This window comes from Leptosomus discolor, chromosome 2 (genome assembly GCF_034619465.1).
Source record: "Leptosomus discolor isolate bLepDis1 chromosome 2, bLepDis1.hap2, whole genome shotgun sequence".
NCBI classification, from domain to species: Eukaryota; Metazoa; Chordata; class Aves; order Leptosomiformes; family Leptosomidae; genus Leptosomus; species Leptosomus discolor.
This window is the reverse complement of record NC_141392.1, coordinates 123,716,317-123,731,392: the sequence shown is the minus strand read 5'-3', so window position 1 is coordinate 123,731,392 and position 15,076 is coordinate 123,716,317. Positions and strand designations below refer to the sequence as shown.

At 42.4% G+C, this 15,076-nt stretch overlaps 1 protein-coding gene across 1 annotated transcript in view; it reads left to right on the top strand.

Moving 5' to 3' along the window:
- PKHD1 (PKHD1 ciliary IPT domain containing fibrocystin/polyductin) overlaps positions 1-15,076 on the top strand; it is a 265,896-nt gene that overhangs the window by 24,568 nt on the left and 226,252 nt on the right. Inside the window, exons 18-28 of the mRNA XM_086461672.1 lie at positions 9-151; positions 922-1,052; positions 2,062-2,246; positions 2,626-2,764; positions 3,920-4,074; positions 5,377-5,561; positions 6,582-6,704; positions 8,279-8,384; positions 8,816-9,094; positions 12,161-12,291; positions 13,086-13,221. Coding sequence (XP_086317798.1) covers positions 9-151; positions 922-1,052; positions 2,062-2,246; positions 2,626-2,764; positions 3,920-4,074; positions 5,377-5,561; positions 6,582-6,704; positions 8,279-8,384; positions 8,816-9,094; positions 12,161-12,291; positions 13,086-13,221 — 1,713 coding nt within the window. The remainder of the gene's footprint in view (positions 1-8; positions 152-921; positions 1,053-2,061; positions 2,247-2,625; positions 2,765-3,919; positions 4,075-5,376; positions 5,562-6,581; positions 6,705-8,278; positions 8,385-8,815; positions 9,095-12,160; positions 12,292-13,085; positions 13,222-15,076) is intronic.

Here is a 15,076-nt window from a genome sequence, read left to right as displayed (position 1 = left end):
TCTGTCAGATATGAAGGGCGTCATTACCACAGGACACATTGTCAGTGGAACAGAGCCTTTCTGTGGAAGGTTCAGTGTTCACAGACCAAGCCAGCTGGTGAAAACTTCCCCATCAACTCTACCAAGATATGATCTCACTGAATACACACATGTAAGTGGCTGCTCTTGATGAGTGTGCTGCACTGAGGAGTGAATACTCAGAGCCAGATCAATGGCATAAAATCAGCTGGTCTGTTTAAGACTTCTTTTAGATCCACAAAGGTTCATGACTTTGGATTATGCTTGTGGAAAGAGCAGAGTGTCTTCGGTTGACTGGGTGGATAGTTTGAGATCCCTGACATGTGGGTATTGTTTAACCTGGATAACCTTTCTGCTCATCTTCTACATCTGCTTTTAATAGGAATAAGGTCTTGATTTCAACCCTGTCATACTTTCTCTGCTACCCGTAGGAAGGCAAAAAATTGGGCATTGAAGAAAGGAGAAGAGAGGGAGAGATTGTCCCCAAAGACTCCTGCAGTCCTCCCAGATTCCTTCCAGTTCCACTTCACTGACCCCTTCTGGTCCTACTTCCCCCTTGGCACCCATCCCAAACACTGTACCTTGCAAATCTCACAAACTCTTCCAGTTTCCTTTCCTCCCTTGAAGTCCCCGTTGGTGCTTCCCATCTATGTTTTGCCTCAAAACCTCACTGAAGCCTAACGGGTCAGCGTCAGACTGTGGTGGCACACAGGTCACCTGGGTGTTAATGAACCATCTCTTCTAGGTATTATTCAAGGCAATTTGGCCATAAGGTGTGGGTTTTATTACTGACCTTGAGCAAAATATTTCCCTACTAATGTTAAGTAAAATATAGTATCTTCTACAGACATTGCTCATCAATCACTTGATTTGTGAAAGGTTTTTTTCCTCCTGTTTTTGCAGGTGTGTTTTGCACATAAAGGTCATATGAGCAATATCCTTCATATCTCGGTGTCCTACACCAATGTCTCTTTATGTTCAGTGAAAAGGAACCTCACCTGCCTATGGGATTTCAATGAAACTGACTCTAAAAGGTATCCAGACACTCACAGTTTCCAGAGATGACACTTTCCGTAGTAAGACGGTGTATTAGGAAAATTGTGAGAAGTAAGTTCTTATTTGTATAGGAACAAATTGTCAGTTGGGGTAAGCTGACGCATCCTCTGTCCCTGCAAAGGTCTTCCTGCAACATACTTACTTCCTTTTTGAGGATTTACGGAGAAAATCTGTATGTTTCTTGTTATGTGCACTATCTCACCACAGTAATACACAGACGGAGAGTTTGTTCTGTCACTGGTAAGCACATTAGAAGGTTTCTGAGGACATTGGTTTAATGGTTTCTTTGTCAACAGTCAATGGATTTTCTGCAGTGAGACAGAGAGATGAATTAATTTCCACCCGCCAGGAACCTCATGAGATCATTGGTATACAAACTTTTGAAAATTGGTGTAGTCTTTGATTTTCTATACTTACTTAGAATTACATGGGTGGAAAGCATCTGATGTTAGACGTAAAACTTGGGGTAAGCGGACTCAAAAAATGAGGAGTGTCTGAAGAACTTCAGGAGGTGGAGTTGGCAGCTTGGGTGTCTGTAAGGTTGTGAAGGGGATGTGTGTGCATGCCTGGAAGGGGAAGATGGGATTGAGATTAAATTACTACGTGGTGGAGAGAGCTGGAAGCCTTGAGCGCTCATCTGGTACTCCCAAGGGGCCTGATCTGTGGATTGACCCCTGTTGATGTCACTGATGCTCTCATAGTGCTTTTGCCAAAAATAGAGCAGTGGCAGTCATTCCCACATCCCACTCTTGTGAGCAGAGGAGGATACCTAAGCAGAGATCTAAAGCTTTATTTCTTACTATGGACAACCCAACAGAGACATGTAGAGAGTGATCACAAGCCATCCAGCAAATGTCCTGTATATGAGCGATAACAATAGTAATAGCAGCAGTACCTGATATTACCTGGAAGCTTCACAAAGCACAAGTCAGTTATTGCAACTACCTCATGGCAAAAGAGATATTGCACAACCTTGGTCTCTTCCAGCTGGACATTTACCTGCACTGACCTCTGGAAGGGGTGTGCGAATCGCTCCAGGCTTCTCCAGGACCTGCCTGCCAATTCCCCGCTGTTTGTGCACCAGATAGACTTGCTGAGCCCTGTGCTGCCAAAGGAAGCATCTAAGTCATTTTACGTTGATGAAGTTGTCATTGCAGACAAAGCTGTGACTGGTAAAGGAATTTGTTTTTCTATTTTCTGTTAATGTTATAGTCTTTCCAGGATATTGCATTAAAATCTTTAATGATGGGGCTGGTTGAAACTCTTTCAAAGAGGAAGGGTATTTCGTAACAGGCACAAAAATATATATATATTTTTTTTAATTTATGTTTTTTCATGAAAACAGTCAAGAAGGAATTGCCAAATATTTATGGCTTTGGTTTATTTGAAAACCTGTGTCTACAAATGTAACTCTTGAATGGTCTTGCCCAGATAAAAACAAATAAACCCCCCCCAAACAGCTATGTTTCCAGCTAGGAAATGAAAATAACCTAGGCATAGTGACAGCTTTTCTCCTTGCTCTAATGAATGCTTGTGCTCTTTTTCTTTCAGTTTCTCAGAGGGATCCCAAACCACCCTGGCTAGGTGGGAGGATAGTTGAAGCAATATCTGTGGTCGGGTCTTCTCCTACTTACAATGTGTCCTGGACGGTGTCTGACTGTGGTGCAAGTCTGCCCCTTCTCTCTCTAAGGTAGGGACGGTGAGTTGATCATCTCAATGCCCTGTAACACCCAGAGCAGGCAAGTCCTTGAATTTCCTGGTGAAATCCAAGGTTTTGGTGAATTAATCAATCACCTGTTTGGGTTCAGAGACATGGTCCAAGTCAGCACAAAGAAGAAGACTGACAGGAAAATGCTTTGGAAAGATTTAAGCAGCTTAATCTGCTTAGCTTATCAAAAAGAAGATTAAGAGGTAGATTGATCACAGTACCTGTCACCAGGAAAAAAAAAAAAGTGCTTGGCACTGGCGGGCTTCTCCGTCTCACAGAGGAAGATGTTAAGAGAAATCAGTGTGTGATGCTGAAGCCAGGAAGACTGAAAACAGAAATCAGCGCATGGTTATAAAGTGAGTCGGCTGATCACTGTCTTTGGGTATCTTAAAAAAAAAATAATCCGGCTCTTTCTTTTAACCGAGCACATGCTGTGCTGTATTCTGATACAACGTGCTGCGATCGGGGCAGGGATATTAGGCAAAGTCTGATGTACCGGCTGTGTGTCCTTGGAGAAGGCTCCGTGCTCCGTTTGGTTTCGGATTCTCGACACTTGCTCTGCAGAGCTGCCATCGGAGACTTAGCTGTTACCCATTCACTTAACCACATGGTGGCATCATTGTACCACGGAGAGTCTTTTTCCTTTGACAAAGGAGCATTTAGTGGCAAACGAGAAAATCTTTTCAGTTTTAGAAGTTGGGCTTTGGGTGAACTCTAACACAAAGTATTGCTGTAATTCAAGGGAGTTAGGATTTTGATAGACTTGAGGATACCACAGGAAGAAGTAGGAAAGCTTTTTGCTTTGATGTTGTAGCTGCTGCCCAGGCTGCATTTAGTTAGTCCTTTAAAATGCCCGTACTGAGGCAGGAATTGCTTGTGCTTGGTGCTGTATGAACAGTTTCTTCTATCGTAATTAAAAAAAAAGATGTTTTTCTGTCCTTTTTCTGTTGTGTGCATTGCTCACATCATGTAGGCAACAGTTGGGAGTATTCCAAGTCTGATCTCTGAATGTATTCTCCTTGGATCCTTCAAGAGTGCTGTTCCCATAGGTGTCCCTCTGCTACTGGTGACATGGGGGTGTCACGAGTGGGGATCCTGACTGCTAATGCCTTCATGTGAACCCTCTCTGTCACACAGAGGTGCTTTGCTTGGGGAAGGCTCTAAGGAGTATGGCCATCTCTATGTCTCCACGGAGGATGTGAGAGTCAGCCTCACCATTCAGAGACTGCAAAAGTCATCCCCACCTATTGGAGGGACCTTCCGCATCCACTTGGCCAACACAGTGATACCAGGTAAAAGAAGATGCAAGTACAGGTCCTGGATTTCCTTTGCCGGGAGACAAGTGAAGAAAAGACAGTATTGAACCTTGGACATGCTCAGGGTATGGGTTGGCAGGTTAAACCTATTGTGAGAGTTGCTAGATACTGGCATTTGATGGCCTTCAAGACAGTAATTAAGGATTGTAGGCAGGGCAGCATTTATAGATGTTAAGTACGGGGTTGCTCCAAAATGCATACAGCCACTATGAAATATTTACCTTAATGTTAAAGAACTTTGGATCAGATCCTGAACTGGGATTTTGCATCTTCAGGTTTCATTATGCTGATGTTTCTCCAGCATGTGTGTTTCTGGTCTTCTGGTGACAAGACCCTTGCAGGTTACCGGAAAATTAATTCTCTTCTAAGACTGCCAGGGTTGGTAACTGGTTTGCAGATACCACAAAAGCTTTTGTGCATAGAATTGCTTGATTTGAGTTGGTCACCCTTTACATGTGCTACGTCTTCTTGTGCTTTGTTTAAATAATCAAAGAGGCTTAGAATGAAAGTGAGCAGGTTAATCTAAACAAGGCTAATGATAAAATTATTTTCTGAGGAAATGGGGACTCAGTTATAAAGTCAAATGAAAATATTGGAAAATACAGCCTTAGAATATTTGTGAAATAACTCTTTCCTCTACGTTGTCACTTAAGATTTCCCTACAGTTTTTCTCAATAGCGCCCTGCTTTGAACATCATCTTTTAGAAACGTACTCCATTCATCTTGCCCTGTTCCCAGGTCTTGTGCTTTCCCCTCTTACGAACTGGTTTAGAGAGATTTATTTTATCTGCAATTGAATGGCTGTAGGTATTTATATCACATCTGCAGCTTTGAATGGCTATAGGTATTTATGTCAAAAGAAATAAAACATTTTTGTTTATTTGGGGTTGAACTCTACAAAGACTTCTTGAAAGGCTGACTCCTCCCATACCCGTCTCATCTAGGAAGTTTCTGACCTTTCTATTTTGAAGGAACATGACTTGCTCACTGAAATTTCATGTCTCCCAAAAATCTGAGTGACATGCAATAAAAAGTATTAAACAAAATTTGTGATGGTCCTGACCAGAGGGATATTTCCAGGTTTTCTAAATGTTAAATAGTGCAGATCTTTTTGCATTTGGGACCCAGTAAATTTCTCTCTCTGCTTCTTTTTGGCAGTTATAGACATTTGAACCACAACAACCTCACACTAATAATGAAGTGTCTTTCTTTTTTTGGAGCAGGCAATGTGCTCTCATAGGGGTGATGAGATCCACTTTTTTCTAATGTCTTTTGCAGATGTTTCAGTACACAGCTCCTCCCACCACCTCCGCAAGCTTTTGCAAGACAACGTAGACAACTCTACAGCCCCGTACTTCAACACCAGCGACTTCATTGTGACCAAAGACTCCAACTCTTGCTATGAACGCATCTGGACACTGACTTGGAAAACAAAAACTGGGGACTTGCCCAATGTTATCAATGTACAGTAATTTCTTTTACTAACACCCACTTTGAACACCATTCACTGTCTTCGACCTTGGCTGACTCATTGTCCCAGCATTTGTTTTTACACAGACGTCCCACAGACGTCTTCCCATTAGGAATAGCAGTTTAAGCAAATTCCAGATTAGGTGATTAAAAAAGTAATTGCAGTTACAGGAGGAGAAATTACAGCTTCAGAGTCTGTGCTTAAAAGCGAGGAGGTTAGAATGTAATTTCTGTGTTTTGTTGCAGTTCTGCAGAATAAAGGGTCTGCTATACTGAAGTGAAAGCTGTTATAATCACATTAATGTGTTAGTACAGTAACTGAAGCTCAGTACAGGTTTATGGCATGATTTATGGGCCAAGATGGGTTTTTTTGGAGAACTGTTTTGTATGGGTTCATATCTGATTCTCATAAGTCTCAAATGAAGGTTCAGTACACATTCTTCCATCCCAAGATTTATCATTTTTGTTTCAAGTAGAAGGGTCTTTTTTGAATAAGGACTCAGACTGAGCTGCTTCCTTCCCACAAAAGTAAAACTCTTTATTTGTATATCCAGCTTCTAAAAATGTAAAATTATTTTTGATGGAACAATGAGTTCTCATGCTCAAGACACTGGCCTGGATGGTAAAAAAGCTTGAGCTGCATCTTCAGCTGTAATGCAAGCCCTTGTTCCACGCAAAGTCATGTCTTTGAGAAGCAGATGTTCAAAGCTCGCTCTATGCTTAACTCCAATTGATGTTACTGAGTTCTAGAAGTTTATTTGCAAATCTGGCTCCTAAATCTTTTCGCTTCAGTGTCTTGCCTGCAAGCTGAAGATGGGAACAGGGAGGTGTTGTGAAGTCTTGGGTAATGAGATTTAGACCTGGAGATAGGAGTCATGGAAGAAGCTTGAAAAGAGGTTTCCAGGAGTTATTTGCTGCCTTGTAAAGGCTGTATGAACTCAGAGGGAATGGTTTTAATTTAAAGTCACAGGACCAAAAATGACAAGAAACTTATATTCTTTGTTCTTTTCCAGGTTTCTGCTGAAAACCTCACGGGTCTGAAACCAACTGTTTCTAGTCGTGTGGTTTATGACGGAGGTGTGTTTATTGGGCCAATATTTGGGGATATGCTTGCTACCTTCAATAACAAAACACAGGTGAGATGTGCTGTCACACTTCCTCTTGATTCACTTCAGTCATGTAGATACAGGAGCCTCACAGATATTCAGGTATCTACTTCTGCCACTAAAACTTTTCAGAAATCTACTGTTCCGTGCTGTGCCATAAATCTGTCAGATTCTGCTCCCTGGTTTGTGGAGCAGGACTTTCCTCCAAGAGCTATTACAGGTGGGAAGAATGGTCATCATGGGTGATGGAAGACAATTTATTTCTTTTGAGGCCATGGCCAAGGGCTGATGCTGTCTCTGGACTCACACCCTTGCTGAGTCCTATGGTGTTGGCACCAAACTTGGGAATGACACTCTATTCATCTGCAGTGTTCCAGTTGTTACACTGATGGGCAAAATAAAGGAGATGGTGGCTGTGGTACTAATCTGTGAGTGAGCAAGTCCCTGAGCCTCTGTCCTTCTCAATTCTTCATATGTGAACAGGGAGCAAGGAGGGTTTCATGGCTGAATGAGTCTGCTGGATGGACAAACGTGTTGCAAACTCTGCTCTCAGAAGTTGCAGAGGTGTGCACGTTGCTAGCTTTGCTCCCAGCAAAGCCTGCCAGGCACCGTAGCGATAACAGGGTGTTGCTGGATGTTCTCGAAGCCCAGCTGTTCGGCATTTGGGGCTAGGTCATCCTGCTTTTCTGGTTCCCAGACATGAAGACTGCCCTTCTTCCAGTGAATCAACCACCTACGATATCTTTCTCATCTGTGGTACAGACAAGCCATCAAATAAGAACTGCAGCAGCAATCAGATTTCTTCTTAGTTTTTGAAGCTTTATTCTGGCTTGCTGCTAGAAACAAGTATAAAAATGTCCCTCTAATTATTATGTGTCTGTTCAAGCAGAGTACTTTGTAGCTCTGTGTTTCTTCCGGTTTTTTGGAGACAATCTGCTTTTGCTTTTTGTAGGCAATCGTGTACTCTCCTGGCACACCCTTAATACATGGGAGGGAGATGAAGAAGGGCTCTCATGTGCCCTATACTTTGACAGTTGACTCTTCTGAGATACCAAAATCTCAGAAGAGATATCTCTTGATCTCTTTTGTTAGATAATCAAGGTCATGGCCCAGCTTCCTTATTTTAGCATGAACAACAAGGGAAAAAATAATAAAATTGAGGGCTGCAAGCTGAAAAGGCACATTCTGGGATTCATTCTAATTAGTCTTATAAGATGCTTTAAACATAGTAAACTCGTACCTAAGGCAAGGTGGGAAGAACTGGGATATGGCAAGTAGGGTCTTCAATGTATGACTAGAAGAACAGGAGTTGGGAGGAGCTGTGTGTCCCAGCAAAGTGGGAGATAGGATCCTGCAGACACCGAGAAAGGCTGGCAATACAGCTTCCAAAGCTGTATTTGCCTAAGATAAGCCCTAGCGAGCCTCGCAATTAAATCTGTAATGAGACTGCAGAAGAATAAACAGCTGCCTGGCTGTGCTCTGTTCTGGCACAGAGTGCTCTTGGTAGCTCAGCATTGCTCTACAGGTCTACCAGCCAGATGTGGCTCCAGAAAACACCTCTGTTCCCTTCCCAACTTTAGGGTAACCTTCTTCTCTGTCTCCAGGTGGTGGTGGTGGTGAATGATGTCCTTGCAAACTGTTCCGGTTCATGTTCTTTCCAGTTCAACCAGGAACTGACACCCTTAGTCAGTGATGTGGAGTATTCATCAGGTAAAAGGCTTTGTGTCTGAACAAAATGGCAAAAATGCTGCTCAGTGAAAAAGATGATTTTGTGTGCATGTGTGTATTCTTTTGGAAATTTCTGATTTTATGGAAACTGAACTATCTAGTGGGGCACTTCTGGTCAGCTCCAGTCTTAGAATACATAGTAGAGGCATGTTTTTACATCGACAAGTAATAAGCTTGGTGATTAAAGCAGAAGGTGGCTCTTGGCTCGAGTTATTTTTAATAAAAATTTAAGAAAAAAGTGATAGCTGAACAGGGACAGGCGGGAATGGGCACTATGAGGGACAGTGAGAGATTGTTAGTGTACTTTTTATCATCTTCATCAGGACATCCTAAAAACTATTAACTGTCAAAGTAAATCCTAGGCATTGCTACACAAAAATTCATGAGTCATCTTATTGATTATATTCCTTCAGATGGTGGGTCCCAAGCCACAGTAGTTATCAGGGGAGCTGGCTTCAGTGAGGAGAAGCCAGCCCTGCAGGTCGAGGTGAACAATACTACCTGCCACGTCATAATCTCAAATCAAACCGAAGTGGTTTGCCAGATGAAGAGGCTGCCAGTCAGAGTCTACCAGGTGACACTACTCGTGAGACCTTATGGCTTTGCACTCAATGGCAGCACAGGAGAAGGAATCTTCCTAAGAGTTGAACCAAAGCTGGTGGCTATCGAACCTCCTACAGCTTCAGAGATTGGTAGGTCTGAGTGGCAGACCAGATCTAAAGGGACATCTGTTTTCTGCTTCTTGCTTTTCACGGTGTGTTTCAGTTCTGTACTTTGATTACCGAGGTCTCCATCTGACAAAAAAGACATAATACGGCTGGACACATTCTGTGTGCCCCAAAGCACTGGGGCAAGTTTCATACAAAAAGTGACAGACTTTCCTTGGTTCTTTGCGGAAGCAATCAGTTCCACAACTAGTTTTGTTTGAGAATTGTAAGTTCAAGTGTAGGTTTATTCCGGCATTCCAGAAGGCTATTATTGTTTCATGGCTCATCTTCCCACATCCCTTTGACACGTAACTGTAGTATTTAGATGCATGTGGCCTAGTTGTGAAATGACTAAACTTTGGTTCATCTCAGTCCAGTTGAAGTGAATTCCTATTCTGAGTGGTAAAATGGAAAACTCATCTGTGTTTAGATACAAAACTGAGAAACTTAGGGAAGCTCAAAATAAACTGAAGCTCCCTCCGTTCCCATTACCCCTCCCCTCCTTGAAACAGAAGAGGAAATAAGGCGTGATATATTCCATCCCTGAGGACAAGAGCTTGGAAGATTTTCCACAGAACTCTGGGCCAAAGAACCATTATGACCCTTATCTGCCCTGTATGTGACATAGATGAGAGGACTTCACGTGGAAGTTCCAGCAAGGTGCCCAGCCAACTGTAGCTAAGCCATACCAAAGGTTGTGAAAAGCCTCCCTTTCTTTCTTTTTCTGGGAAAAGGAAGAGTTCCCCCAACACAGTGAGAAATGTGGAGAACAGTCTTGACATACCTGGGTTGTGCAGTAAGGACCAATGGTCTCAGAATACGACTTGTTTTCAAGCAGCTAGGAATACATCCAGAAACAACATGACCCAGGTTTACCCTGACAGTAAAAGTCACCCAGATTTTGTCTGAAAACCTCCTAGTTTCGTTACCGAGGTGCTTTGAGTTCATGCTAACAAACATCACTGAGAGCAGGAGTGCTGCCTGAGGTGCAGCATGAAGCTAGCTCAGCTGTGTGGCTTGGAGAACCGGCCACCTTGTAGCAGGCAGAGGAAGGGAATGGTGGTCTGTGAACCTCTATGTGGATGAGCCATGGGATGGTCTTGGGAGAATGTAGGGTTCGTAAGCTGAAAAGCAAGAAGGTATGGCCATCTCTTTTCTTTATGTTTTGTTGGAGCATATGGAAAGAAAGATATCCTAAATCTTTTATTTTCTCCTTTATTTTCCCCCCTCCTTTCCAGTGGGAGGGTCATAAGGTTGATACTCACTGTTTGAATTCATAAAAAAAACCCTAAAAGAAAAAAGCCAGCAATGACACGTTTTAGTGCTTAGGCTTTGCTTCTCATTTCCTTCACTGACAATCCAGTTCTCCCAATTACAGTGATCTGTCACTCATTAAAAAGAAAGCAAGTATAATGCTATCTTACATTACATATGCCTTGAACATTTATAATTGGGAAGAATTACAGCTTCCATCTGTGTTTTTAATTTCTTCCGTTTAAAATACCTCTCTTCAATCTTATCGTAAAGTGCACATATGCAGTATTTCATTGCATATGGATATAAGTGTAGATATCAAAACTTAAGAGCATCAGTCTTTGCACAACACACATGGATCTTGTACTCTAAATCTGAGGCTCCTTATCTGACAACTATCACATTAGACAAGTGGCTTCATTTTTGCATTCCTGCCGTTTCTGGCTCTGCAAACTTAACATTACAGGAAAGGAAGCCAGGACGTGCCGTGTACTTTGCTGCATCAGGTCCCTTTTGTCAAAATGTCACTGGTCTTAGTGGTACTGTGCTGGGAGTTCCCTGTGACCTAGTCTATAAGCATGGGATGTCTTTCTAAAGATACTACCATGCTCCAGTGGATGGAAGGATCCCGCTGTAAATGTATCTGATTGCTGTTGTTTGCCCGTTTTTATTGTAAGCCAGAGAAAATATAGAAGATTAAGCTTCTAGACTTCTCTGTTGCTTTAAAGAATTAGCAGGAAATGATGCTTTGAGGCAAAGGTACAAGGGATCCTGCCATCAATATATGACGACTTTACCATAGACATTTACTTACATCACACAAGAAAATCATTATAAAAGCTCAGTTGGTTTGTAATATAGCTATACTAACATATACACATAAACATCGCATGAATAAAGTTCTTGTCTGAGCAGTCTGTCTGTCCAGCCGTAGTCCTAAAACTCTGCAGTACTAATAACTGAAGAAAACAGCTGTAAGTTTCAAAGATTTCTTTTATTTATTTATTTTTTTAAAATTTGTCTCTGAACTGCATTGAAGAACAAAGCCCAGGTTAGAATTGCCATAAATGTCCACTCCTGTTCTCTTTCCTGTTTCTCCAAAACATCCCTAAATCTTCTAGTCACTTGAAAAAACAAAGGGGCACCTTGGTTATTTGCATTGGAATTGGGTGCTGCAGAAAGATGAAGTGCAGGTCTGACTTGTGTTGGGTATGATCCTTCATGTGACTGAAGACACTCAGCTCTGGCTGGCACAAAAAAGAGCTGAGGTTTCTCAGTGCTTCGCTGAATCAAGCCGTCTGTGACTTTCCTCACAACTCTGCTAAGTCTCAAGTCCTGCCAAGTCCCCTTTCTAACCTAAGTTTCCTAGGCACATGCTAAAGGCTTTTTTGACAGCAGGGTGCATGGCAGCTATTTGAACTGTGAAAGCACCTGCTGTGTTAAGCTCATTTTCCATTCTTAGTGCTTCCTCCTTCCTTCCTTATTTCGTTCTTGGGCTGGGGATCTTTCTAAGGTTGAGATCACAGGCCAGACCAACCAGCTTAAGCAAGTATGTCATTAAAAAATAAACCGAGAAACAGACCCAGTCCTCCTGTATCACGGACAAGAATTCAAATAATAGGTAAGAAGGATCTCTGGTGAAAGAGAGGAAGCTAGGCACAATAAGGTGGAAGCAGATCGTCATCAGATCATCTGAGAGACGGTACTCCCTTTTGTAGTCACCTACTAATAAAGAAACCTTTGTACATAAAAATTTCATTCTGCTTCTTGAATGTAACAGAATAATTGGTTTTGTAGGAGGACTGAGAGTGGCTCTCAGGGGGATCAATCTGGAAGGGGTAAACATGGTGTTGTTTGGATCTCAGCCTTGCCCAATTTTGGAGGATGACAGAAATTCAACGAGAATTGAGTGTGAAGTTCCCTCTCGGGTAAGAAACCACATTTGTTGGGAACAGTCAACAGCCTACAGGCCTTTCTATGCTGTCCTGGCCTGAGCTACGCTGGCAGAAAGGCAAACAGTAGCCCATCAGCCAAGTCTTGGCTGTGGGACAGTTTAACGTGGACTCCACCTACTGTTTAGACCAGGTTAATTAACAACAGACTAATAGGTGATTTTTGAAAACCAGTGAAACAATCAGCAAAAAGTTCCGATTGCATTGTCATTAGTGAAGCTTCACATAAACAAAACTGTGGCTTCAATCTCCAGGAAAATTGCATGTCTCCACTTTCAGTTGTCTACTAATAGATTAAACATGCCTGGGACAATTGCTCTTGCTCGCATTGTTGAACCCTCTTCAGCCCCAAATCTTCTACTTTACATTCAGAGCTCCTCTGTGTCTCATCCAAGAACGTGCCTAGGGATTGTTAGCAGCAGTGCTCTTTGCTGCGTGGCAAAATTACACCCAGAACAATGCTAATAGTTTAAGCGTAGACAAAACTGTCTATGCCTATGACTTACTGCTGTTTAATTTGCTAGAATGGATATAGCAGATGAAAACCTGCATAGTCTGGGATTGCTTCAAGGTTTATAACTCTCCGTAGATGCACCTTTAAAGACAATATAACTGTATGCATTTAAGCAAAGTCCAGTGTATATACAAATTTCGTCAGTGCCTGTGTGCCTGATTAGTTAGGTATGGGAGATACAGGAATATAAGGAATGATTTTTTTTTTTTAATTGGTGCATTCTTATCCCTGACATATTCTTCATTTCTGTTTCTAGGGTATAGAAGACGCTGCTGTCCATGTGACACTAATTTCTGGGTACCAGTCGAGAACAGTAACCAACTTGTTCCAGTATGATCCTTCCTTAAACCCTGCTGTTGTATCACTGAGCAGAAACAGAAGTGGCATAGCAGGTGAAAAGGCTGCAGACATGTATCAGAAATCTCTGTAGAAGTGCTGTCATTGCTGATGGTGGTGGAGCAGAGGCAATTAAGGTCTATGGAGCTTGGTGATCCTATGCTGCTTTTTGTTGTTTTCTCTTAACTTGTAGCCCCTGTATTTCCTGCTAGTCCTGATCAGTCCTGGTTGTTTTAGGTTGGTTTTACTCTAGCATACATGAGATAATGAGTTTCTTGCCTTAGACCAGTATGGATGATGTCCACAGGATGATAGCTGTGGTATAGTGCTCGTTTTGTGTCACGTTTCACTAACTCTGCTCTGAAATGATCCCACCATTCATTCTTAGTAACAGGTTCGGCCATGACAAAAGAAATGAGTTCTACAGAGTATCCTTCTCCAGAATCCCAAAGGGTTGATCATAAAGCACATCATGTGCATTTTGGGTTGCTGAAAGCAGAAGAGAGGCAACTTTTGTCTTGCTAGTTCACATTTCCAAGCCCAACTGTTTCTTCCAGTTGGACCTTGTTATCCATTACTTTAGAGTATGAGCACAGACCTCATGGACTTTGTGGGGGTAAAATCACAAGTAGATCTCATGGAGTGTTTAGAATTCCATCTTTTGAAAACTCCTATTTGGGGCTGGGTGGTTTTTTGCTTATTTCCCTTCTTTTTTTTTCCCACAAGGTTTTGGCTGGGCTTTGGGAATAGAAGGCACTAATGGTGAATGGTGCCCACTTACAGACAAGTCTTTTCAGAAAAAGGTTTCCTACATTTCCATGTGGCAACCAGGCACCAGATTCCTAGTATCTCAGGGACAGAGGAAGGAAGATCGGAAGAAGACAGAAATTCCTGATTTTCTATCCACTTTACTCCCATTCCTCCAAGGCTGAAATCACCTGATTTTTTTTCTGTCTTTGTAACTTCTCCTGTATACACCTTAATAGAGCTGCCCCCCAGCTTAGCAGTTTGGCTGGACTTGGTGGGGATGCAAGGAGTTAGATGACTGCCAGCGACGAAATGCACTTCTTGCTGCACTCCTGGGATTTCTATTCCTTTCCCCAAATGCCCTTGTCATTTTCTATTACTCTAGAATGCATAAATAAGAGAAAACGTCCTTTATCATCTCAATATTATTCAGATACTATAGCACCAAGGGGAGATTTTTCTAGCCGCGGGCAGACCAGGTGCAAGGAATTCCTTAATGTTATAGCATCTCATGAACAGTGGTGTGGCTGAGTTCAATCTCCTATTCGGAACCTCCACGGCTTCGTCTTTTAATATAATTTTCATCCTATATAATAAAAAGAATAAATAAATTACACCGATGCCTTCCAGGCATCTAGGATTAAGCTGACAATTGACCAAGAGTCCAAAGAGTTCACGCTATTAATATATTCAACTTTGCAGGCTTTCAAACTTTATTTGACTCTTTCTGCATGCAGAATTGAAAAATACTGGCTTCAAGACCTGCTTAGAGGAGCTGGTAGATGAGGGGAGCTTTGTACAGACTCTCCCGCTTCATGGAAGGCAGAGAGTTTTCCAGAGCTGGGGCTGTGGAGCTGAATGGTAACAGTGACTGTGCCTGCTGTGGAGGCGATGCTCAAGCCAAGCGACCCCGGCCTCAAAGCTGTGACTCAGATCTGAATTTCTAGTAAGGATGCAACGACCTATGAAAGTTAGTTTTGATTAAGACAAGGTGAGAGAGTAAAGCAGATGAGCTGCTCCTGGCTACCTCCCTGTGTGGCTGGGGTAGCAGTGCTGTGTGCTCAATGAAGAAGAGGAAGGGGCAAAAATGAAGCTGCGCTGGGACAGCTGATCTCCACCAGCTGCTCTGGAGCAACTCTTAGGGCAGACAAATGTTTCTGGCAG